The sequence below is a fragment of the Pollicipes pollicipes genome, unplaced genomic scaffold (assembly GCF_011947565.3).
Source record: "Pollicipes pollicipes isolate AB1234 unplaced genomic scaffold, Ppol_2.1 Scaffold_7261;HRSCAF=8764_pilon_pilon_pilon, whole genome shotgun sequence".
Classification (NCBI taxonomy): domain Eukaryota; kingdom Metazoa; phylum Arthropoda; class Thecostraca; order Pollicipedomorpha; family Pollicipedidae; genus Pollicipes; species Pollicipes pollicipes.
In genome coordinates this window covers 36376938-36401724 of record NW_023597054.1, presented here as the reverse complement: position 1 = coordinate 36401724, position 24787 = coordinate 36376938, and the positions used below count along the sequence as shown (strand labels likewise).

General features: G+C 49.9%; 1 protein-coding gene across 1 annotated transcript in view; it reads right to left on the bottom strand.

Moving 5' to 3' along the window:
• LOC119111362 (uncharacterized) overlaps nt 1-24787 on the bottom strand; it is a 112852-nt gene that overhangs the window by 66763 nt on the left and 21302 nt on the right. The window contains exon 4 of the mRNA XM_037235177.1: nt 6879-7004. Coding sequence (XP_037091072.1) covers nt 6879-7004 — 126 coding nt within the window. The remainder of the gene's footprint in view (nt 1-6878; nt 7005-24787) is intronic.

Sequence of the window (24787 nt, the reverse complement as noted above, 5' to 3'; positions counted from 1 at the left end):
AAATAGCGCCAGCGGCCATGAGTAAGTGGCCATGAAAGCGGCCATGAGTAAGTTCCGACACAAAACATCAGTTTCCGCTGCTGGAGGGAGTTCGGAAAACCACTTTCACAAGCAAACGAATGCTTCAAGTCTAAAATGAAATAAATGCTGCAAAAACGTGTGGATTGACGACCATTTAGCGAAACAACTTGCAATGCGTTCTACAACGTAGAATTTCATATCAATCTTCGGTACTTGGTACCACCCGGTAACATGATACACATGCTTCTGCCACATTTGGATCCAGGTAGGATGTCATCGTGTCCTTTTTTCTAATGCACAGTCCATTAGAACCTGACGAGACTGAGATTAAGCCTGTCGTCCCAGCCATCGTTTCGTAGAGCCCCTCCCCCCCCCCCCCCCCCATACGATTTCCGTGTCCACATTTATATGGCATTGAACTGCGGCCGGCGGTATGATGTGGTATGGTATGGTATGAGGTGTTGCATTAGCAAGCATTACTGAGTTTGGCACCAAAACCAACCCGGGGTCATCAGCATATTACCCTCCTTGTATGTATGTACATGTTCTGTACCGACCCATGGCACCCAGTCTTCACGCATGGTAGATGGCTACTTACATAGGCGTGAACATATGACAACTAATTACAATCAAACGCGGATTCCAACAGAGCCGCTACCCGCAACCGCCCACCCGTCACTACAGCCAGCTGTAATGATCAACCCGTCACCGTCAGTTGTAACAGCCAGAATCACCATCACCTGACCGTGGTGACAAATGATGGAGCCGTCACGTTCGTGGTGACAAATGATGGAGTCGTCACGTTCGCACCATTGACGGATAGCGTCGCAGCCTCCCGATGTGGTGGGCGGGTTGGAAGCACCGCCACAAATATCTGCGAGATGACCTTCCAACCGACACCCCCATCACCTGTGACGATCGGAGCCCAGCATCACGGCCAATGCCGATGGCCCGCCTGTGACTACCGTCAACTGTGACGATCGGAGCCCAGCATCACGGGCAATGCCGATGGCCCGCCTGTGACTACCGTCAACTGTGACGATCGGAGCCCAGCATCACGGGCAATGCCGATGGCCCGCCTGTGACTACCGTCAACTGTGACGATCGGAGCCCAGCATCACGGCCAATGCCGATGGCCCGCCTGTGACTACCGTCAACTGTGATGATCGGAGCCCAGCATCACGGCCAATGCCGATGGCCCGCCTGTGACTACCGTCAACTGTGACGATCGGAGCCCAGCATCACGGCCAATGCCGATGGCCCGCCTGTGACCATCGTCAACTGTGACGATCGGAGCCCAGCATCACGGGCAATGCCGATGGCCCGCCTGTGACCATCGTCAACTGTGACAATCGGAGCCCAGCATCACGGGCAATGCCGATGGCCCGCCTGTGACCATCGTCAACTGTGACGATCGGAGCCCAGCATCACGGCCAATGCCGATGGCCCGCCTGTGACTACCGTCAACTGTGACGATCGGAGCCCAGCATCACGGCCAATGCCGATGGCCCGCCTGTGACTACCGTCAACTGTGACGATCGGAGCCCAGCATCACGGGCAATGCCGATGGCCCGCCTGTGACTACCGTCAACTGTGACGATCGGAGCCCAGCATCACGGCCAATGCCGATGGCCCGCCTGTGACTACCGTCAACTGTGATGATCGGAGCCCAGCATCACGGCCAATGCCGATGGCCCGCCTGTGACTACCGTCAACTGTGACGATCGGAGCCCAGCATCACGGCCAATGCCGATGGCCCGCCTGTGACCATCGTCAACTGTGACGATCGGAGCCCAGCATCACGGGCAATGCCGATGGCCCGCCTGTGACCATCGTCAACTGTGACAATCGGAGCCCAGCATCACGGGCAATGCCGATGGCCCGCCTGTGACCACCGTCAACTGTGACAATCGGAGCCCAGCATCACGGGCAATGCCGATGGCCCGCCCGTGACCACCGTCAACTGTGACGATCGGAGCCCAGCATCACGGCCAATGCCGATGGCCCGCCTGTGACCACCGTCAACTGTGACGGTGGACACGCCACCACCGCCAACAGTGGAGGCCCGGACTGTCGCAGGCAGAATGCAGTTAGTGCAGCTTTTATACCAATTAGCCTCTGCGTGGTGATAATAACTGGAAGATGTGCTTAAAATGATCGATGTCTTCGCCAAAAATGTGACTTGTATTTATCCTAACAGCCGCCTATTCACAACATAAAAACGTTCAGAGTTCCAACCACCATCCCAAACTCCAATCCAGCGACAAGAATTCACAGCGTTCGTTAAACAGCTTATCGGTTCCTTTTGTCTTAGAAGCTGGATTCCATGACTAATCAGTACGTTAGTAGATAATGGCATACATCACCATCTATGACAAAATAATATATTTTCGCCTTTCGTACCACGTTGAAGACGTTAAGTAAGCCCCCCCTGCTCAGGTTCCAAGGCCTGTCAACGGCATCTGCTCCTTCCCCCCCCCCCCCCCCACCTAGCTCACCAGCCCTACCTGACAACAAGTGCGGGGAACGTCTTGCGGTAGCTCGGCATTATATATATATATATATATATATATATATTGTTTTTAATGTCGCGAGACGTACGCCGTTCCTGAAACAGCCCAGGTAATGGCTTTATGTTCTCAGACAGTTGTGACCTCCAAAGACGATACCACGCGGCCATCTTGTCAGACCAATATCCCAGCGTTGAATATTGTGTCAAGATTTTCCTATAACGCCGCCTTCGAAGCCTTTATTCGAATCTGCTCGCCGCATCTGTTCCATCAGCAAAGCTGCATGCTCTGTCATGTTATACAGCAATCCCATATCACATTTGCTTTATCGCGTATTTGCGTTGCGACTGATAATTGCGTTGCAACAGCGGGGAAGAAACTGGGCTCACCAGACATTAGGCGCAGGTTAAAAACAGCTGGATACCTGTGTATGTGATGGTTAAACGCGGTTCGCGTTCGAAACATGCAATCAGCAGCGAAATCTGACTAAAAGCCAATTGCATTCCGTCTTTGGGATTTTGGGTTATACATCACCATAAATGGAATGTTCCACATTTGAAAATATTGAAATAAGCGTCAGCTACGATAGAATAAGCTCAGTTATAACCATTGGTAAACTCTTTAATGGAAAATAGAGCCCTAGATCACAACATTTGTGTATTTCGAAGTACACTCCTCAGTTCATCGTGTGATTGCGCGCGGAATGTTTGTGTGATAGCACTCACGTGTAGTTCCTCAATCTGCCTAGAGGTGGCCCGCGGTGGTGCTGGGTGAGTGCTGAGCCAAATATCGTTAGGTGTTCGCGTATTGGCTGTTTTCTCGTGGTGTTCTTCCATACTTGTCCGTGATTTTCGGTGCTTACTTATATTCACATACTCAGTTATAGTGTTGTTGTCAAGTTATCCAATTGCAAGTGTGGCTTGCGCGATAACTGGGAAGAATGTACCGCTGCACCGGCACGTAGAACGCTATGAATGTAAATGTTCTGTAAAACGAAATTCGTGGTACGCATTTCGACACCCATATTTCCTTCCGTGCTTCATCTTGGATCCTCACCACGTTTCGCGTGTCTCGGTCGGGTGGAATACACCCACCGCAAGTAGGTCGAGAGGCCCCCGGTGGGACCCCGACCGCGTGCCAAGCGCACGCCCTGCGGAGGGAACCCGCGCGGGCTAAACTCAACAGGTTTTCACTCTCCCTCCCCCCGCTAGGCGCGTGTAATCGTGCTGTGCCGTTATCCGGTTTGCTTCATTCCACAGTCCTGAAATGACCAATTACGGTCAAAAGGGCGATAATCCAAATAGCCAAGTTGTGTTGGAATCTCGTGCAGCTTGCACAACATTGGTTCACACCGAACTGATGGCCGTTATCTCAGGAAATCGTGATCACGAACGTCTGATATGGACGACGCGACAATTATGTTTTATTGACCTTGAACGCCGCATGACCAGTGGAGTTGCCGCGTTTGAATGACGTCATTATGACACGTGGACGTCTGGGTAACCTTCAAATAGTCTCCACGAAAAAGTCTAACATCTGCGCGAGCATGTAGCTCAGAAACTAGAACATTTTCACGTTTTAACAAGGACAGGGCTAGGACCTGCACCAAATGATCTCTTAAGTGGCTATTTCGGTTCATAATGTCATACAAATGTGGAACACTCTTTAAATCCGAATGCTTGAGCGGCCATGCTTTTATTGACCATGAGCACAAAACAGCTAATGAAGTTGGGTGCTCGTGTAATGTTTCTATGACGTCCTGCATGTTTTGGGTGACTTTCCCGTCGGCCGGACGTCACATGCAGTTCGGCGATGTGCAAGCATCGAGCCCAGAAACAAGACGATTTTATTTTTTTTAAAAAGATTGGCTTTGAACTGCAGTGAATGGTCACGAGCATGGCTATCCCAGCTCAAAACCCAACACAGATGTGGGACTGGAAGTGCGGTGTGGCAGAGCGCGCATGTCAGACGGAGACCACGAACCAAAATGGCATGTGGTAATTATCATCGACGGAGAGCAATTCTGGAAAGTTGGAGAGATCAAAGAGGCAGCACACATGTCATGGGCTATCAGGCCCAACAGTAAGCCAAGCGTAGATATCAGCCCTATTTTTTAGTCAATTCCGCGGAGAAATTTTCGTAAAGCCAGGAGATGAATGACGCCATATGTCCGATTTCTTTAGCTGGGAGAACGCTGGACCGGCATTCAGAAGACCCCAGTTCGAATCCCAGCAATGCAATGTCGAGGAGATAATTCGGGCTGTGGCTTATACCTGGCTGAAAGCCAAGCTCTCTCCGAGCCTTCTAAGGCCCGAAAAACACCTGATGATGTGTCCCAGATCGTTGCCTTTCCGCCCTCTTTCATTCTGACCAATAGAGAACGATGGCCGGTACATCCTACCACACCAAGTAAGGGCGATAGACTGAACAGTTACCCTATCTGTGAGCAGTAGCTTGTTTTCTACGTCTTCGATCTCTCTGCTTGCAAAATATACTTTAAGATGTTGGGTACCGACACGTTTATTTAGTTCCAAACCAAAGATTATAATCTACATTAATGAAACTAATATTTTGGACGATGAAAGGGACACATTTCATGGAAAACCTTGAAATGGATGGAGATGAAGGCTGACGTCCTAATCAAGTGCTCGAGGGCTATGCCCATACCCAAAAATATGCGGATCTCCCCTTAATAATGTCATTAGCGTACCATCATCGCCGAATAAACCAATAGGGACGCTACTCTAAAATACACCGCCCACGCCAAAATGGTCCACACCGAATTATCGAGATACATGAACCGTAAGCGGCTAATGGCCACGATGTCGATGATCTCGGCACTAGAACTGCAATTATCGAGCGACGCCACCGCTCGAGACGAAACTCGTCTGTCACGACCGCCCACCAATCAATAGACCATTAGTGCGACAAGGCCTGAGTATAATTAGTCTGCGCTTTGGCGGGGCGAGGATTACGGCCGATCCCATCGCCCCAAGGGATGGACAGTGCGCGAAGACAGTAACTGCAAGCCGGAGGGCGCGATCACCGTGGTCCAACAAAATGCGCGTGTTCGCAAATGATCTCAATGAGCAAAACGGCAAAACTGCCATCACAGCGCACTTCCTGCGGCTTCGACCCACAACTTACGGGGTTATACTTTGCATTTTAGCCAGCGCCTCTACGCACCTACATGCGCCTGTCCCCTGCTGCCAACATACTCCCAACACCCCCACCGGACATGCTATCCTGTCGCGAGGGGCGAAACACCCGCTTGGTTGGCCACGCGTCGGCTCTGGTCCGTCCCTGTTTCGGGTGCAGTGGTCGACCTGTTGACACCGGATCGGCCTGGCCCGGCTAGGCCGGCCGTGGCGGCGGCGGTGTGAACCAGGCCGAGATCAATAGGCGCCCGGGCCTCCGGTGATTGATGATTTGGCACGTGCAGCTGTTGCACGGACACCTCCGGCGCCGCCTGTATCGAGCGACCGACGGCCGAGCGGCGGGCAGACGGTCGGCCCACCAGCGGCCCGCCGAGACTCTGGGGGACTGACGGAGATGGCTGGTCCACCAGCGGCCCGCCGAGACTCTGGGGGACTGACGGAGATGGTCGGCCCACCGGCGGCCAGCCGAGACTCAGGGGGACTGACGGAGATGGCTGGTCCACCGGCGGCCCGCCGAGACTCTGGGGGACTGAAGGAGATGGCTGGCCCAACGGCGGTCTGCCGAGACTCAGGGGGACTGACGGAGATGGCTGGTCCGCCAGAGGCCCGCCGAGACACCTGGGACGGCCAGAAAACTGTCACTTTGCCGAATGGCGCCGACACCTAAACACAATCTGGCCCGCGCGCCCACAGGAACACAGGCAGAGGCTGTCGAGACAGTTAGTTTGCCATGGCTGACTTACCAGGAAACCGAGGAGACTGCCGAGAATGTCAGAGACGGTAGGCTCATCGACCAACCCCCTGGCCCTCCGCGGGAGACTACCGGAGACGCTCGGTCCATCAACATCTGCGCTGGGACGGCGCTCCCTCCCTCCCTTCCTCCCTCCCCCGGCGTCGTGACAACCCGTCCGCCGGCTCTATTCAGCCTCTGAATGGCGGTGCGACGGCAGCACCCGCGCGGCGCCCAGGCGCTTCCGCCCGAGGGCATCATGACCCCGGTCGGCCGCGCTGCCAGGGCAACGCACGCTCCCAGCGTCGGAGCGGCCGCGCACCGTCCGCAGCCGCTCGAACGCCGGGGGCTACAGCTGTCACGCACCGCGCCGAGCCAATATGCACGGATCCCGTGAGTCAGTGGACTCAGACTGCTGAGCACCGGCAGCGAAAAGAGCTCGGCGTGGCGGTCACTCACCTCGGGCCGGCCGGCGGAGGCGGAGGCACGCCAGACTGCTCCGGTCGGCCGGGTACATGCCGGAGACGAGCCGGGCCGGCGCGCCGTCAGCGGCCGGTCGGGTCAGCCGCAGCCTCACGCGGTGTCCTGCCGGAGACGGCCCGTAACGCTCACCGCCAGCAGGGCTCGTGCCGCCGGGGGTGAGCCCCCCCCCCCGATCTACGTGACCTCTTGACCTGGCCGGCCGGCGGGAAAGCCTTGCCCGGGCCGCAGTGGACGCATTCAGCTTGCTAAATGTGGTAGCCCGCGCTCCGCGCTGCGGCGGTCTTTATCCATATGGAAATGGGCGGCCACGGGATGTCTAGCAGGCGCCATGGAACCTGTCAAACAGCCGTGCTCGCTAGCCGAGCCAGGCCCATGCCATGGTGTGGCGGTGGGGACAGATTGAACACAATGCGGAGGACAGATTGGGCTTGCCTCCTAATGGCCTGACACCAGCTGAAGTAAGAGTGCCACGATCATAGGTCCGACCCGCATTTGGCGCGTAGCTGCATATCAGCTGCACGCGAGTCACGCAACACGCATGCGTTTGCGGCATCCATCATTCGAGTGGACATGGCCTCTCCTTGACTTAACTCATGTGCAATTGTGTTTTGGTGTCTTGCCTAACGTACCCACGGATGGGGCTTACTCGAAACGAAACAAAGGTTTCAAAACTTCCAGGTGCTAAGTTAAGCAAGCAGCGGCATCAACGATGGGTCCAAGCTAAAGCCATCACCCAGAACCAACGACGAGGTTTCTTCTACAACTTCATGCAGCTCTCCTATTCGAGCTGAACAAACTCAGATCAAGTGTACCCCGCAGAACAACGATGTAAGCACCGTGGATTACATTGTAGGTGCTGAGAAGTTAACGCTTGAAGTAGGCACTCCAAGTCGTTGATGTTTCACGACTTAAATGAATGTTTGGGCCTAAAGTAAGCAGATGAGAGGCCTTTTAACACCAATGCCAATACATTCCATCATTAATACCAAAAGTATTGAAGAGTGCGTTGGATGAAAATATCATTTAAAGTATTGCTCATTCATCGATGGACTCCACTGTTTGGATTTGATTTGATCACCTGTAGCGTGGAACATACACTGTGCGATCAATGGAGATCCGCCTAAGGCCAGGGTGGGGAAAGATCCCGAGTGCTCCCCTAGGAGCGCAGAATATCTACGATCGTCACAGACTTAACGTCAGTTTTATGTGCGGGACGGCTCGCAACGCACCCTTCAACCCCCCACTCCCACCACCACCCCAAGGCTTTTGTTCCGCGCGACGCGCAGCAGATTCGATCCCATAGCATGCGCGGTTACTCATCGTGACCTCAAGACCAGAGGAACCTAAGGGGCGTACCTGGCTTACGAGACGTAAGCCAGAGTACGGGTCTCGGGGTCAATCATGCAAGTATCATGAACTTGGGGGGATGAGCAGCCAGTGTAGAACACGACACATGCACCCTAAGGCGCGTTTAGAAAGGAACAGTGCGTGGTGTTTCGTTTCCCCAGCCCATTCATAGTTACATGAAGATAGGTGGGAACTGACAAAGATTTCTGGCGATTTGTGAAAGTTTAAAGAGAGTGCTCCACATTTACATGGAGTTTTGAACTGAAATACCCACATTGAAGACCTTTCAGTGCAGTTCACAATTACGTTCACACTGTTCACAATCACACTGCTCACAATCACAATTTCAGTGCTGCTCACACCTGCCCTTCTTACGGCCTAAGCTCCTCTGGTTTCTGAGCCCCACACCCGCGAAAATGGGGAAAGGTATATCGGGCGGAGTGTTTCAAAGTCACCTTGGCATTCGTGACGTCATAATAACGTCATTCAAATTCCACCATTCCATAAGTCATGCGGCGATCAAGGCCAAGAAAAAAATAATTGTCGAGGCGTTCATATCTGGCATTCGTGAGCGCGATTTCCAGGTTAACTACCGTCAATTGGCTCTCAACTAATGTTGTGCAAGGTACGATGACAATCAAAGCATGACGCTTTGAGGAGAGTGCTTACTAAACAGAGAATTTTGCTGCCTGGAGCAGTCTTTTCCACACAAAAATCACACCAATAGTTGCAAGTGAGCTTGCTTCATCGTATCTAATGATTGCTTCAGAATCTTCAGATGTGAAACGTTTCCTTTAACATGACCTTGTTGTGTCGCACGAAACGAGATTTCCTTGTTTTCACAAGGAAATGATTGTTGATTATCCTTCGCAACACTAGCATCGAAGGGGTGGGAACGCCCTAGTTGGATACGTATTTGGCCTGTGGGTCGGGTTAAATTGCCGTCTGACCTTTTTTGTTCCGAGCGCTAAAATGACCGCTGTAGCTGCTGGCGTCCTTAAAAAAAAATTGCACGTAGGCGTACGCTGCACAACCTTTTTTAAATTACTTCGTTTCTATTGACACGTTGGTAGCATTTACAGAAGCAGGAATACTACCTCAGGTTATTTCAGGTATCCGGAAAGGCTCAGAAAATGCGTCGTGCCGCTTTGCAAAATGTTGACTTCCATTTGTGCCGTGAAGAGCACTCCAAATAAGTTTATAGCTCGGTAAGCTGACGCTGCGGGACGTTCAAATGGAAAGGAAGTTGGGGCAAAACAAGGATGAAGACTTTGCACGAGATGTGCTCTAGCGAGGGTAAACAAACTTCCAATACCATATATTTGCCCTAATGTTCAAGGACTCGTCATGCATTGCGCACTATACAAGACCAGCCTTGTTACTAGCCTATAATTATAACAGGGGTGTACGCACATAGTGGTCCCCGGCGCCACGCGCTCCCCTCAACAATTTTTTTACATGTATTTGTGTGAATGCGACTACATTTCAACATTAAGAAATTCAAGTCGATGCGTAAAGAAATGTACATCAAAAGTTTGCAATGCTATTTTGTCATGCAACAAATTTGGCACGTCTGTGTCGCGTTTAACATGCTTTCAGTGGCAGACCTTGAGTTCTGCCCCTCCGATGGCTCAACCCTGCATACGTTCATGGTTAATCTCGTATTTCTGGATCTATGTCTCGTGTTGTTCTAGCTGAATGCATCCTGGGACAAAGGAGGTTGAGCACATATGTTGTTTTTCCTTCTGGTATAACTTTTTTGTTTACTTAGTTTTTGTAGAGGTTTTCACACGTTAGTTTTTGTTGTTTTGGCGTAATTTTCTTCTGACTTGTGAAACTTGCCTGATTGGTTATACTCGCGAGCTGTCTAACTACATGGGAACTGAAGTTGCGCAGGCAACATTCTCGCTTCAGTCGTCTTCACATGAATTTATACCCTCTGACAGGCCCGGTTTACATGTCGCCTTTACAGCAGCCATCCACGGAAATGATGGCCACGGCTCCCCACAGTCTCAGCCGCCGTCAAAGCACCCGTACAGCGCCAGGCGCTGGAGCGACTGGATGAAATAGCGCTCCAGCTTGTGCCCTCTTTCTTAATTTTTTGGTTTGAAAAATGGCCTGCAAGAGCCAGAAAAGCTTGCATCCCATAGAAAACAAAAGAAAACTGGGCGATCACATTCCATAAAGCGAGGACTCCAAGCTTGAATTTATTGAGATACGCATCAAATATGATGACATAAACTCACTAATAACTAATTGTATATTTTTAAGTGGAGAGTGGAGAAGACTGCTCTAGAAAACACAGTTGCTATGTTTATTGAATATGTTCCTCGATGCGTCATTGTTCGATTACGTCATCGTGCCTTGCACAGCATTGATTGAGGGCAAAATGATTGCCGTTAGATCTGGATATTGTGCTCACGAACGCCACATATGAAGGGGTCGACTATTTGACTTTTCTTGGCCTTGATCACCGCATGGCTAATGAAATGACAGGATTTGAATGACGCTATTATTAGGTCTTGAGAAGGGTATGATTGTAAACTGCACTGAATGGTCTTAAAAATGGTTATTTCAATTAAAAAATATGCAAGCACTGAACACCGCCTTCGAAGACGATGTTTCACATTTGAAGGTATTTAGACGCGTATTGGACATGATGGAAAATAGCACTTGTAACTGTTTACTGCTCCAGATAAAACTTATTGATTTGGTAAATACGCTCCTCAATGCGTCGTCGCTTATCACGGCTTGGAGCGTTTTAATGACGTCAGAGTTGCAGCTAGACTGGTCGTGTCAGAACTGCCACTGTAACGGACGGATTGATTCACTTGAACTACTTCAACCCACTGCAAGGTGGTTGGTTAATTTATGCGCTCATTAAAAACTGACGATGGCTATGTGCGCATGTTTTGACCTATTTCAGTGTCGTTCTTGTACACTTTTCCGCGGTTCCTTTTTATTTGCATACGCATCCTTGGCTATGGCGCTTTTCTGAAGCTATTTCATGCCCAGTCTCACACCCTTCATAGCTAGCAGGACCACTCAACTGCAGATAGGGGAGAGTGGGGTGGCTTCCATCATGCTCAAGTAGCATCAATTCCAATATCTGCAATGGATGGCAGCCTTGGGTCGCTCACCGGACGCACGACAGCTCCGTCTACCTCTCAGTGTACACCCGGTTGCAATCGTGTACTCGTCTTGGGGTGAGTATGACAAACACTTGTTTTACATATTGTTAAAAATAAAAGCCATCGGTGTAAAAGTGTGCTTGAGGACTCACGGCAGAGCTAAGCCAATCTGATTGCTATTTTGAGTGGTGGGAAAATACATACGTCATATAACCGCAAAACATTTGGCGGCGGCTTGCCGAGAATTTCGGGGTGGGGCAAACTTTCTTCCAAGGTGTCGGGTAGTACATATTGCATCAGTTATGTATGTTACATGTTGCATCAGCGGTCCAATTAACTGGCAATATGTCATTGACTGACTTAATGTCAATGTTCACTGATACGATCGTCATGACTTATTGTCACCCATGCAACAACTTGACACTTGCATTACCATCTACATCCATGAGGTCTACATGAGCAGCTGAAACCGATGTGGCAGTGATGATGAAACAAACGCTTTTTGATAAAAAGGAAAAATTTTCATGGCGCAATCACGACGAATTACAACTTGGCATAAGCCGGTGCACTTGGTCTATATATCGTAGCGACTTCAGCTTGTTTGCGATGCAACTTACTGTATGACCAAAAACATAAGCACAACTTCCCCAATCATGTTATGCAATTTACCTAAGGGTGCGGAAAGTTGTATAATTTGAAGGCAGGTAATTCAGGAGTCCTTTACCAAAAAAATAAAATATGCTCTCCAAAACTTTATCGCTACATGTGAAGCTGAAGATTAAACCTGTGTGCAGATATAAACATTCTGGTCATATCCCCGTTCTATATCGTGAAGCTGTCAAAATGTTGACCCTGCGGTGTTGACTAAAGCAAGTTTATTCACGGAAATATGTTCTAAATAACATGGCAAATCAAACTAGCTTGGTTGTTATCTGTGCAAACTTGGGCATTTCTCAACATTCAAGATGGCGACCGCCGCCATCTTGAATATTCACTACTTTTTGTTATCTTGATCTGGATGGTATAGATGGTCGTGTAACGTTTCTTCATGGGGGACATCACGGGTGGGACAACAGGACCAACATCAATCTCAGAGAGGGCCGTTGACTTAGTGTCACGGCGTCTAAAGCGACCTTGAGCGTAGTACTACCAGGCAGCACCCATCGCATTCTTCTAATGCCTTTCATAGTCATCACCACAGTGTACACCTAGCTCCCCTTCGTTTTTTTGCGATGTCCATCGTTGATGGCGCAACGGCTATGTATACGGCAACGGCAACGGCAACGGCAACGGCAACGGCAACAGCTACGGCTAATGGCATGTGATTTCTAACCAACACTTGCAGTAGTCTGTACGCCAGAGGCCTGTACTGTGGCTGTTGCAGCTACTGCATGCCTTGCCTTTAGTGGCACAGCTGCAAGTCACCATATCCAGAAGCGCTTCGGGAGTAACTGCTGCTGTTGAGACAATAGGTGTGATGGTGGAGGCTTCGATCCTCCGACCGAACTTGGAAATATCACTAGCTTCTCTTCTTCGGGACAGGGGGTTCCCGGGAAGCTTCTTCGGGTGGGAGGTTAGGAGGGTAGTAGACAACCCGAGTATCCAGACCTTCAGCCAGACCTTCTGCGGTCCTAGAAACTGACCAGATAACGTGGTACAGCAGCTGACCAAGACCAACCAACACCTGATCTGCTGGCACTGCGGTCTCGCTGTCCGATCGCCACCAGACGTGCACGTCCGTCAGTAGCTCCTCCCTGGAGCGCTGGGGGACTTTGCTTCATTTTTCTCACAGTCAGCTGATTTAGCGAGCATAATTGTAGTGACCTGCCGCCAAGAAATACGGCACTATTGCCTTGAGACAGTGTTACTAAAGGACAAAGTTGTCGCTTCACCCTCCGTGCAGGAGCATGAGCACCAGCAGTGTAGGCTTAAAGAGGCATTTCACTCACATGCTTCCGACCAGGCGCCCTTTGGCTGTCTCCAGGTGGCCCCTCAGCCCGTGGCATGCCTTGGTCTTTTCGTGTACAGCTTATGCAGCAGAACGGCGATAGTGAGGTGTCTCTTTTGCGACTCACCCACCAGACCACGTAGCTGCAGCGCTGCATGGGGCCTTCCAAACTGAACGTACCTCCGCTCCCAACACAGGCTCTGTCCGCTGAAGAGTCACAGTTTCAGTCCACTGCCACCAGGTTCAGTCAGTAGTGTAAAGCGGCATAGCTGTCAGAAGTTCACACGACGGAAGAGCCGGCCGGGGGGACGGTTTGCAATGCGTAGCAAGACCGACTGGTGGCCGACTCTGCCCTGAAGTTTAAGTCGCTCGTGGTGTCCGGGCCGGTGATCGACTCGCCGCCTGGCAGCCAGACGCCGTTCTGTCTGGGCTTGTGTGTCTCGAAAGGACTTTCAGTGCTCTCGCTACGCAGCACATCCATCTTACGGGCGACATCTTCTTGTATCAGACTGCATGCCTAGTCTCAGTGAACTACCCTTAGCGCCGGACAGCCGCATACTCCACTCACACGGGCACGATGTACACCCGTGATGCACTGGCGCACGTCATACGGACGTGCTGCACACTCCCACGAGTGTCCTGAACTGTGTAGGGGAACTGATGAGGGCATCCGTCGTGGACGTACCTATGAGCGCAGAGTTTGGTGGCGGCGTCACCGGCAGGACAAACGGGAGGGCTCGACGCAACACCCCGAGGCATACCGTCCCATTATCACCGCACTGCAGCAGGTATTCTGTTCAATGGTGACGAGTCATGCCAGGAGCTTAGCGCCTTCCTGCAGTCAGCTCGAGAGCACTCGACCGGGAGGATGTGTGCAGGCCCCTCGGTGGAGGGGCAGTGCACGGGAACATTACAGAATCTCTTGTAACAAGGGGCAAGGCATTGAGCGTCAGCAGTATGCAGGTCACGCAAAATCACTTTAAAGGCACTCAAGCAATTGTTGGGACTCACAGAATGAGCCAAGGAGGAGTTTCTTCTTTGATTATTTGTGTTACTCGATACATAGCTAGAGTGTCATGATTTGTGAGAGACGGTATCACGTCCTGGCAAAGTTGTGTGCCACTCATAGCGTGCTGCTTTGCAGCGACGAGTTCCTGAACGAACGCTATAGTGCATCCAATAGACATGTCTATTCCTGTATCATATTTTTTATAAGCATCCGTCGTGTATTTAAAGCATTATTCATACTCATTTATAACATACGCAGCTGCTGTGAGATGTGCCCTCACAATGAGTACGAGAAGGCAGCTAATGGCATGTATCGACCAACTGTGTTATTTAATCAAGTTTGATCTTTGATTTTCGATTTGATCTTGATGTTGGCCTCATACTTTAAAAATAACTACCGAAATTGGTTTCCTGCCGCCGAAAATTAATTCAAATCCTTCTAAAATGGTATCACACAATCCCCTGTGTCGTCGAGATAAAATTTTGAAACTGAAACTATTTGGAAACACTCAACGCCATCCTGAATTTTTAAAAATGTGCACAGTTGAGCTAGTGGCAAACAGCCTAATTTAGCTCTCGTATCTACGTGAAATTAGTTTCATAGAAATTTCCGTCAAAAATTTGCTAAAAAAGTTTAGTTGAAATTGCACGGTCTCACATAAAAAGTGTAAGGATGACAACCAGACTACATGTGCCGCATCAAGTAAAAAGCGTCTTCTCTGGGGCATGCGTGGTGCATGTAGCACATGTCTGCAAAATAACGGCACGTCACGCACGTAGCTTCTGTGAGTGGTGTCTTACAATGAGCACAATAAGACAACAAACGACGCATATTGATCGAGAAGGATATGTATTATTCGTGATCATCTTTGACGTTTCACCCTCGATTTGATCTTGAATAAAACCCACGTGTGAAAAATAACTGCAGCAATGAACTACCTGCACAGAAAATTAGAAAACGGTGTCGCACGACCCTTCGATTTATCGCGAAAAAACTTAGAAACTGGACCAGCATTCAAGATGGCGACGGCCACCATCTTGGATTCTGAGAATTGCTCAAAGTTGCGTAAGTACAACCAAGGCAATTTGGATCTCCTAGCTACATAGCGTATATTTCCGTGAAAAAGCTTGCGGTAGCCGACATTGCAGGGTCACATATAGAAAGCATGGGCATGGAAACTCGACTATTATAGCAGGAGAGAGCTCAGAATACAAACTGGTATAACTCTCCTTGATGCTCCTCTTTAACGAATCGCAAAATGCGGTTCGTGATGGAGACCTGCATCCAACGTGTTAATCTGTTTGGAAGCTTACAAATTCCCGTTGATGTGGCCATGCATCCTGACGTACTCCAGTCACGAATAAGTCGAAGGTCATATCTGTACTGACCTTGAGCACAGTATGGCCACTAAAGAGGCGGAATTCGCCTGATGTATCTATGACATCATTTACTTCTGTGTGACTTCAAAATAGGCGCCGCGAAAAAGCCTGCATAAGTTTGCGTGCGTCAAGCTCAGGAACAAGAGGATTTAAAATCTTAAAAAGAGTATGATTCGAAGGGACGAGAAGGATCTCTTTACGGCTATCTCAAAACCTCATAAACCTCATAGAATATATAATAGTTTAAAACCTCATAGACATCTGGAACGGTCATTTTGGACGTGTCTGAATTAGTGAAACCTGTGTACTATCACTTGCCCCAGCGCGTATAGCCCTGCCAAGATGTGAACCGTACATATTGGGCTTACTTGCAGCATCGTATATTTGGCATCAGACAGTGGCATAAAATCCCCCTGTCCGTTATCTGAGACGTTCCACGAGCCCAAATCCGGAGGGCGGTTTTGACTCCAGCCGTAGGGGTATCAGTGACGGGTCGACAGCCTCTCTAGTGAGAGTCGCTGAAAATACCTCCCGTGGGGCGAGCGATTGTATTCGATGTCACCCATTGCGCTGGTGGGGAGCTCCCCACTCAGAAACAGCGCTCCGCCTACCATTCATCATCGCCTGCCTTCAACTGAGGCCGCTGTAGCGTCATCTGCCGACCTGCGCTGCCGGATCCCCGGCAGTGAGCCGCCTCCCACTGCAGTCCAGTGGCCTGGTCCGGGTCCCGGACCCCGCAGACACCTCCACTGACGCAAAATACCCCACCTTGACGACAGAAAGGTGCCTCAGATGCGTGTGACTTGTGTAGGAGGGTGACCGTGGGCTCTCCAGCACGTGTGTAACTACCTGGAGAGGGGACTGAGGGTACATTTCCTTGTGATTTTCACAAAATGGTATTTTGAACCCTGCAATTTTTCCCGAAGAATGCACATTTTTGTACACCTTCAACTCTAATTTGTCCCACCCCCCACCCCCATTCCAATCTTACAGCCTTTGTTACACTCATGATCCCCAGACACCCGACTCGATGCATGCATGTGGAAGATTCCGCAGCCAGTGTGTGGCGTATGGCGCACTGCAACGAAAACGAGCTGGCTTTACGCTACCAAGCCGCACGCCATCCCGGAACAAGCCCGCTTAAGCCAGGAAAACCCATTGCCGTGGTTATTCACCCGGAGCGTGGAGCCATCCACCAAGTTCGCCGCCGTGCGCCCCCTTCGCTCCGTGACGTCGCGGCCCACGCACGGCACTCAGGCGCGGCGTGCAGGCGCCAGATGAGCGCAGCGCCGCGCCATCGAACCGTGTGCGCTACGATTGCCACGCGTCGTGTCGAGGAGCGCGCCACGTTTTGCGGCGGCGATCGCCCTGTATGTCCCGGTGGTGGCCCCTCGCTGCCGATTGCATTGAACTCGCCGGCCTTATCGGCCGACTCAGGCGACGACGGTCCTGGTCAGCGACCCAGCCGGCCGCCTTGGGCTATTACGGTCCGGCACGGGTGGCCGGGGACCGTGTAACCCGGTGAGATGGCGTGTGAGCCGGCGAGATGACCGTGTGACCCGGCGAGGTGATCGTGTGACCCGGCGAGATGACCGTGTGACCTGGTGAGATGACCCTTTTAACCTGGAGATAACCGTGTGACCCGGGAGATGATAGTGGACCCGACGCGATGACCGTGTGACCCGGGAGATGACCGTGTGACCCGGTGAGATGATCCTTTTAACCTGGAGATAACCGTGTGACCCGGAGATGACCGTGGACCCGGTGCGAAGACCGTGTTACCTGGCGAGATGACCGTGTGACCCGGCGAGATGGCCGTGTGACCCGGCGAAATGACCGCGCGACCCGGTGAGATGACCGTGTATCCCGGTGAGATGACCTTGTGACCCGGCGAGATGAGCGGGCGACTCTAGCGCGCCACGCTGCCGGCAGCCGCCCGGCGCTCCGGCCCAGTGGGGTCGGCTGCAGAGCGACGCGACAGGCGGCGCCAGTCATCTAGATACCGGCGTGCGGTCAGTCCGGTGTCTCACAAAACATCCACGCCCATTTTCACCGCTGACAACGTAATAAGCCACGTCTGCTGTACCGAAATAACTGTTCCACAACCAACATGATAGGAGAGAGCATTATCACTCTTGACAGAGCTGAAGCACCAAAGTTGTGCAAGGTGCTACCGCAGCGCGGCATTATGCTGCTAATTGTAAAACTTTAGTCGGACTTAATGTCCTCATGGCACGGCTGCAACAGGGCTGCAACTAGAGCAATCGTCGACACAGAGTGGGGGCCGGTACCTATGGCTGGATGTTGGCAAATGATGATGATTCCCCTTCCAAAGGCAAGCACCGCAGACAAGCACTACATTACTAAAAGAAATGCATCGACAGCTACTTAACCGACGAAAAACCTACCTTAAGCATTTTTTGACACTTGCCTTTCTGACTGAATGATATGTCTGATGGGCGGAGACCCTTTGTTGAACTGTGTACTACACTGGATGTTCTATCTACCCCTCACATAATTGCTAACCAGGAAGCAAGGGTTTCAAGAGCACAGGCGGCCGAGGGTCGATGACAGCTCCACACTGGCATACAAAAATCGGACAGCACAGGCGGCCGAGAGCCGATGACAGCTCCGCACTGGTATGCAACAATCGGATAGCAGATGTGGCCGAGAGCCGATGACAGCTCTGCACTGGCATGCAACAATCGGACAGCACAGGCGGCCGAGAGCCGATGACAGCTCCACACTGGTATGCAACAATCGGACAGCACAGGCGGCGGAGAGCCGATGACAGCTCTGCACTGGCATGCAACAATCGGACAGCACAGGCGGCCGAGGGCCGATGACAGCTCTGCACTGGCATGCAACAATCGGACAGCGCAGGCGGCCGAGGGCCGATGACAGCTCTGCGCTGGCATGCAATAATCGGACAGCACAGGCGGCCGAGGGCCGATGACAGCTCTGCACTGGTATGCAACAATCGGACAGGGGTGGGACCTGGCTATGTTTGGAAACGTCTTGTGCTCAGATGCTCCGCATCCATTCAACTTCTTGCCGTTCCTTGTCGTCAGCCTTCCATTATATCCGGATAATCATGTCCGTCTTGATCTTAGTTATCCCGTATGGAAGGCTTAGTCCGCCTTCTTCGGATTGTTTCAGCCTTGCCTACAGTTTGAGAAGGAGCACAAAGAAATACAGCGAATTTTCTCACCTTATGATTTTCCACTTTGTTTCACACTTTCCACATTCAATCTTGGCCAGAGGCAGATCAAGAACAGCTTTTTAGAAAGCACGTTTGGTTTTTTTCACGGTTTAGTATAGACTTAAACTATTATAGAATTATTTGCTTGATTTGTATGCATGGTATGAGTGATTCAACATAACGATATAAATGGCAAAGGTAAATTTATGAAGAGGAAGGTGGCGGGAAAATTACGACTGCAGAGTGGAGAAGAGTGAGTTGCATGAGTGTCTTCTCTAAGCTCTTTTCTGCCATAACTGCTGAGTAAAGGACTAACGTTTCCATGTCTGCGGGAAGCTTTAACCTTTAGGTTTGTATATAGCGATAAGGTTTTGGAGAGCACGTTCACACTTGCTTTCGTGAATGAGCTTTGAATGAACCCCTTTCAACTGAGACAACCTGTCCTGTCCTAAAGCAAACTGCATTACATGGCGGAAAAAGTTGTGCTTTGACCTCTGATAAATGTGCCAGAGGAATTTACATCGGAAGCAAGCTGAAGACGTTACCGGCTACAACATGTAGACAAAATATGCTCGTCTGTACATTTTCGTGATTCATCGTGACTGCGACATGACAAATGTTTGCCTCTTTCAATCAATCTCACGGCAATTATGACAATCATTAACGATAAGTCAGTCACTGACAAATTGTCGGTAGATTGTATTAACCATACAACGTGTTCCATGCACAGCCGATACAAAATATACCGACCGGCATCTTGGGAGAAAGGTCACACCACCCCGAAGTATTTTGACTATATATATATATACATATATATATATATATATATATATATATATATATATATATATATATATATATATATATGTATATATATATATATGTATATGTATATATGTATATATATACATATATATGTATATATATATATATACATATATATATATACATATATATATATACATATATATATATATATATCAAATGTTTTACGGCACTTACGCCACATGCACTCCCTTTCACTCAGTAAAGCATTTCGATTGACTTAATGATGCTGCAAGCCCTTGAGCACACCTTCACATCGATCACTGTGGTTTTCAACGATATGCAAAAGAAACAGATTTGTCGCGCTCACCCCAAGACGGGTGCACACATACGGGCGGAAGTGCACTGAAGGGTATAAGGAGCTACAGTGCTTCAGCGAGTGCCATCCGTCCACACCCACGCCATTTACTGTCATCCGTCGCATAGATTTGGAATAAATCACCTACCCGGGCGTGATACAGCTCAGCCCACTTTTCCCTTTCATGATAATAAATTTCATAAGGTTGTTCGCTTGTGTATTTGTCTGGTTTCTTTTATCGCCAAGAGGGCAGCACTTTACTAACAGGCGAGGCATCTGAAATAAAATACAATAAATACACAGTACTCAGCAGTATGAGCACAATTAAAGGGTAGCCTCCCAAAGCTAAGTGAAGATGCTACAAACTTAAAACATACTTAATCACTTGAGTTCTAAAAGCATCAAAACTGTCATGAAAAATATCAGCGCTAGTGTTGCTCGCTTAAAGTGTTACCAACGCTTGGCAGTCCGCAAAGCAGACCGCTTTGTACTGTTTGCTCAAGAACGCGAGGTACAGCAAGCATAATTCGGGTGGATCGATCGAGGCGGCACAAGCAAGGGAAAACAGCCTAGCAATATTTGAGAGTTCAGTTTACTTTGGAAGATGCTTCTCAGAAAGAGTAAATCATGCTGCACTCTTCGTGCTGTTAGGGATGGGATTTTGAAATGTAGCAGCAGGCTCTTGTAAGAAAGAGAAGCTGTTTTTCCGGAGAATGTGGGAGTGAGCAACCGAATAAGGAACGTGTGCTCCACTCGATGGACCCGCATTGTGCGCGAACTGGCCGCTCCCGGTTAAGACCTCGCTGCAATATTCCAAAACCGAGCGCACGTTTGCAAAATACGTAGCCACGTTCAATAGCACATCTCGCTTTGTGGACGCATTTATTACTAAGACAGATTTTCAGTGAAGCTGGATTTAGACAGCACTAGGTTTGTGTATGAAACAAGTTTGAGTGCAAGTCACCTTACAGTAGTAGCCAAGTGCGGCCTGTAGCTGTGTTCGTATTGATGTCCCGCCTAACTACTGCCCAACGATATCGGGATATTGCTCGTGATGTACGGTTCGGGTATAAGCCACGAAAGTTTGAGTGCACCTCACCAGTGCGCCTCACTCCCACAATAACAGCCAAGTGTAGTATGTAGCTGTATTTATATTCATCACCCACCTAACTAGTTGAGGTTCGTATTCTTGCGTTTTTTAGTGGGATATTTGCTGTGCAATTTGCGCGACCTGATTTCGTGGTTTGTCATGACTGTCATGCGTTTTTGTCAATGGTGCTCTTGCTTTAAATTTTTACATGGTGTTTGGCAGCACACCTTGGCTTTTACATGGCTTCAAAACTTAAGCAATAGCAGTAAATGTATGATTTTGCTACCACAGAACCAGAGCTGCAGTGATGCCGCCTGACTTATACCACCACAATCAGAGCTCTCCAGCAGTCAGCGGCAGAGCCGAAGTGGTGCCGCGTAACCTCTACACTACAATGCGGATGTTTTATCGCACGTGTGCCATCAGCCTTTGGCACAACTCCACGCAGATCTACCATATCTTTTGCGTGGTTTTGAGTCGAGCGTTTCACTCGTTGGCTGAATTCGAGTCGTCCTTGCACATAAGCCCTCAGCTCCCTTATCAGCTTCAGTGGTCCCCAGCACATGCCGATGTGCGAGAGCTTTAACATAAATTGTCGTTAGCTGAAAACCCAAAACTACGTCGCTAAACAAACATTGCACTTAAGCTTAGTCGAAAACAGTCCATCAAGGTGTCGCAAGATGGAACATCAGCCCCCTCCTCGATTACTTTGGGTCCCAAGTCTCCGACTCAGTTCGTTTCCCGCAAGCATTATGTTTTAATCGGACACGGTGATCTATGGGAGGTTTTCTGGTTTGGTGCCTTTGGTTGTTTCTTTCATATTTTTATGTTGTGATTGATTAAAATTTGGTGATTAAGGTCAACTAGCAGCAGATATGTTTGCGGTGATTGGCAAGTGCCGCAAGCAATTAAAATCACTGAGTAGTATCTTTGAGGTGATTGGTGGGAATGAACCGGAACTTCGGGGAGAATATTGGGCTACTCGGCAAGAAATTTCGGGAAACGGACCACCCAGTGTAAATTGGGTTTGACTGACCATGTGGATATCGATTTGTCAAATGTAAACATGTTAATTTGCATCTTAAAAATGCCAGATCCTATGCTTAGGGCCTTATGATTGCAATTAACTAGCTTCAGCGTCGCCTCAGTATAAGAAATCATTGGCATGCTATTCACACAGTTCCGCCCTAATGCATTGCGCATTTAAGCAATATTTTGATCGATCCACTTTGAAACGGTTGGCAAAATTCCCTTCAACTGCGATTTTTTTTAAGATAAACGGCACCAATTTCGCCTTTTTTGTATCCTCTCGAACCCTTCGCATGTTAAGGTCGTTGGCACTTATTTATTACAACATTTGTGCCCTCTGAGGGCATTTGCCTTAAGGCGGTTGTAAACTGACAAGGCCTTGGTATTGCACCGCTATTTTCCATTACACGCTTTTGTCAGAAAAAACTGTCCAGCAGCAGGCCACGGATGGTTTGAACTTCTTCCTGCTGATGAAATCGCCTTAAAGTGACCTAAAAGCCAGTGGAATCATTGCTACCGTCATAAAGATGGGTATATAACACCCCGCATGGTAAATTACTGAACGCTTGCAATTTGCCAAGCTTGAACATCCAAGCCCAAAACGACCAATTTTGCGCATATGTATAGCGTTACACTGGACGGTTACATGCACTGCTACACCAAATAGTTCAACCGTTACATGCGCCGTTACAAGACCGTGACATACACCGCTACGATGCGAATTTTGTTTCTGGTATGAGTAACACACTGGCATATATAACGACTTCCTAGTGCTCTTCTTAAACGGGGTGCTCCACCTTAGGGACATCTTTAAGAACATACTCTTGTGAAACCTCAGGACTAGCTATGTCTAATAACAACACTGGGTAGTGCCACAGCAGCACCGTAGACGCTATATATACATACATGCATATATACAGCATATACATATATACAGCTGCTGCGATATATACATATATCGCAGCAGGGATATCGCTTCTACTTATTTTCGAGTCCAAATTAGGCTTCGAACGCTTTGTAACAGCACTACGCTTCTCTCCTGCTGTCACGACAATCGTCGTCATGACAACCACCGTGCGCACGTCTACCGGCGCCAACAAAAGAACATTTGTAACTGACCCAGTGGGCAAGGGCCTGTTACCGAGAAGCACATTGGCTGAAGTTTGGTCACATGCATTACGTGATGCTCTCATTCCTTAAGTCAAAGTGCGGCTCAGAAAGAGTTACTCTGACTAATGTCACAGAGGGAAATAAAAGCAATATAATATAATATAAATATAGTAACTAAAAACTGTTCCGTTGAATTCGCGTGATAACGACTTCATGTTTCCATATATTTTTGTCTAAACAAGGGGTTTCAAGCCTACTAGCCTTTATTGCGCAAATATGTTGACATATTAATGTGTTCCAAACATTACAGAACATACACGTTGGAAAAGGGTGGCAGATACAGTTTTATTACTTTCATAGCAGTGAGCAGAGAGTCAAACGAGATCTATCCCGCAGGATCAGCTACTACAAATCGAAATTCTGAGCTACTGAGAGGGATTTCGAGAAAACTGGTATGGTAATCAAATCGTGCGCGTCTGACTTTACAATGAGCGAAAAAGGTAAGACACTCTCCTTAAAACGCATGCCATATATACGCAAGAATGGATGAGCAAGAGATACCGGGTAGCATTTTTCTGCTGGGTACCGCAACTCGCAGCACTTTTCTGCTGGGCACCGCAACTTGCACCGGTTCACAGTAAGATATGTTGGTAACCGGGTGGAGGAGTTTCCCTAGAACGAATTTTAACGCCGTCGGCCGCTGTTTATGCCCAGTTCCAGGCGCTTTGGAAAGGATTCAAGTCAGAACGCCTCGTCTCATAGGACGCCTTCATTATTTAGCCGTGCAAACTTCCTAGCAGGTGCGCGCTCGACCAGTTAACTTGTTGCGTCGGGCCAATTAGGCTCATCGCAATAAAATATTCTAATTTACTCGTCAGGGCCAGAGTCCCTAGCGGCAAACCCCAACAGCAGCGGCGTTGCTCACGCTGCGGCCAGCCCTCGCGGCGTTGAGCCAGAGCTGGCGCTCCACTCTTCTTGGCGCCTTCTCCAATCACGTCGGTCTGGCGCGGCGGGTTGCGCCTCCGACGCCGGCTCGTCCGCTGCCAGTGTCGGCGGGGGGCTGCCGCCGGCCGGCGTAGCCGCCGTCTTGATATCACGACCGGCGGCACGTGCGTGGCGTGCCGGAGCGACCTGGTGGCGGCGCGCCGCTTGGCTTGAGATTCAGGGGGCGCGCCGCCGCGCCGCCACCGACAACGATGTGGATTGCCGCAGCCGATGAGCATTTGGCCTAGAGGACCGGTCTTAGCCGGGGTTGGCCTGGTGGCGGCCAGCGAGGGTGCGGCGCCCGGCGCGTGGCCGCCGGGTCGGTGAGCAGTGTCGGCCGTCGTGTCGGGGACGGGGCGGCCAACACCGATGCCGTCACGTCGGTTCACTGCCGGCACCCGCCGCGAGCGGCCGCCGGACTCGGGCAGAGGCGGGCTGCGACTCTGCGACACTGCGGCACGCGCCGCCAGCTGACTGATCAATCTAGATCGGTGGCAGCGGGCAAAAGCTGAGCAAACACCCGACGGCAGAGC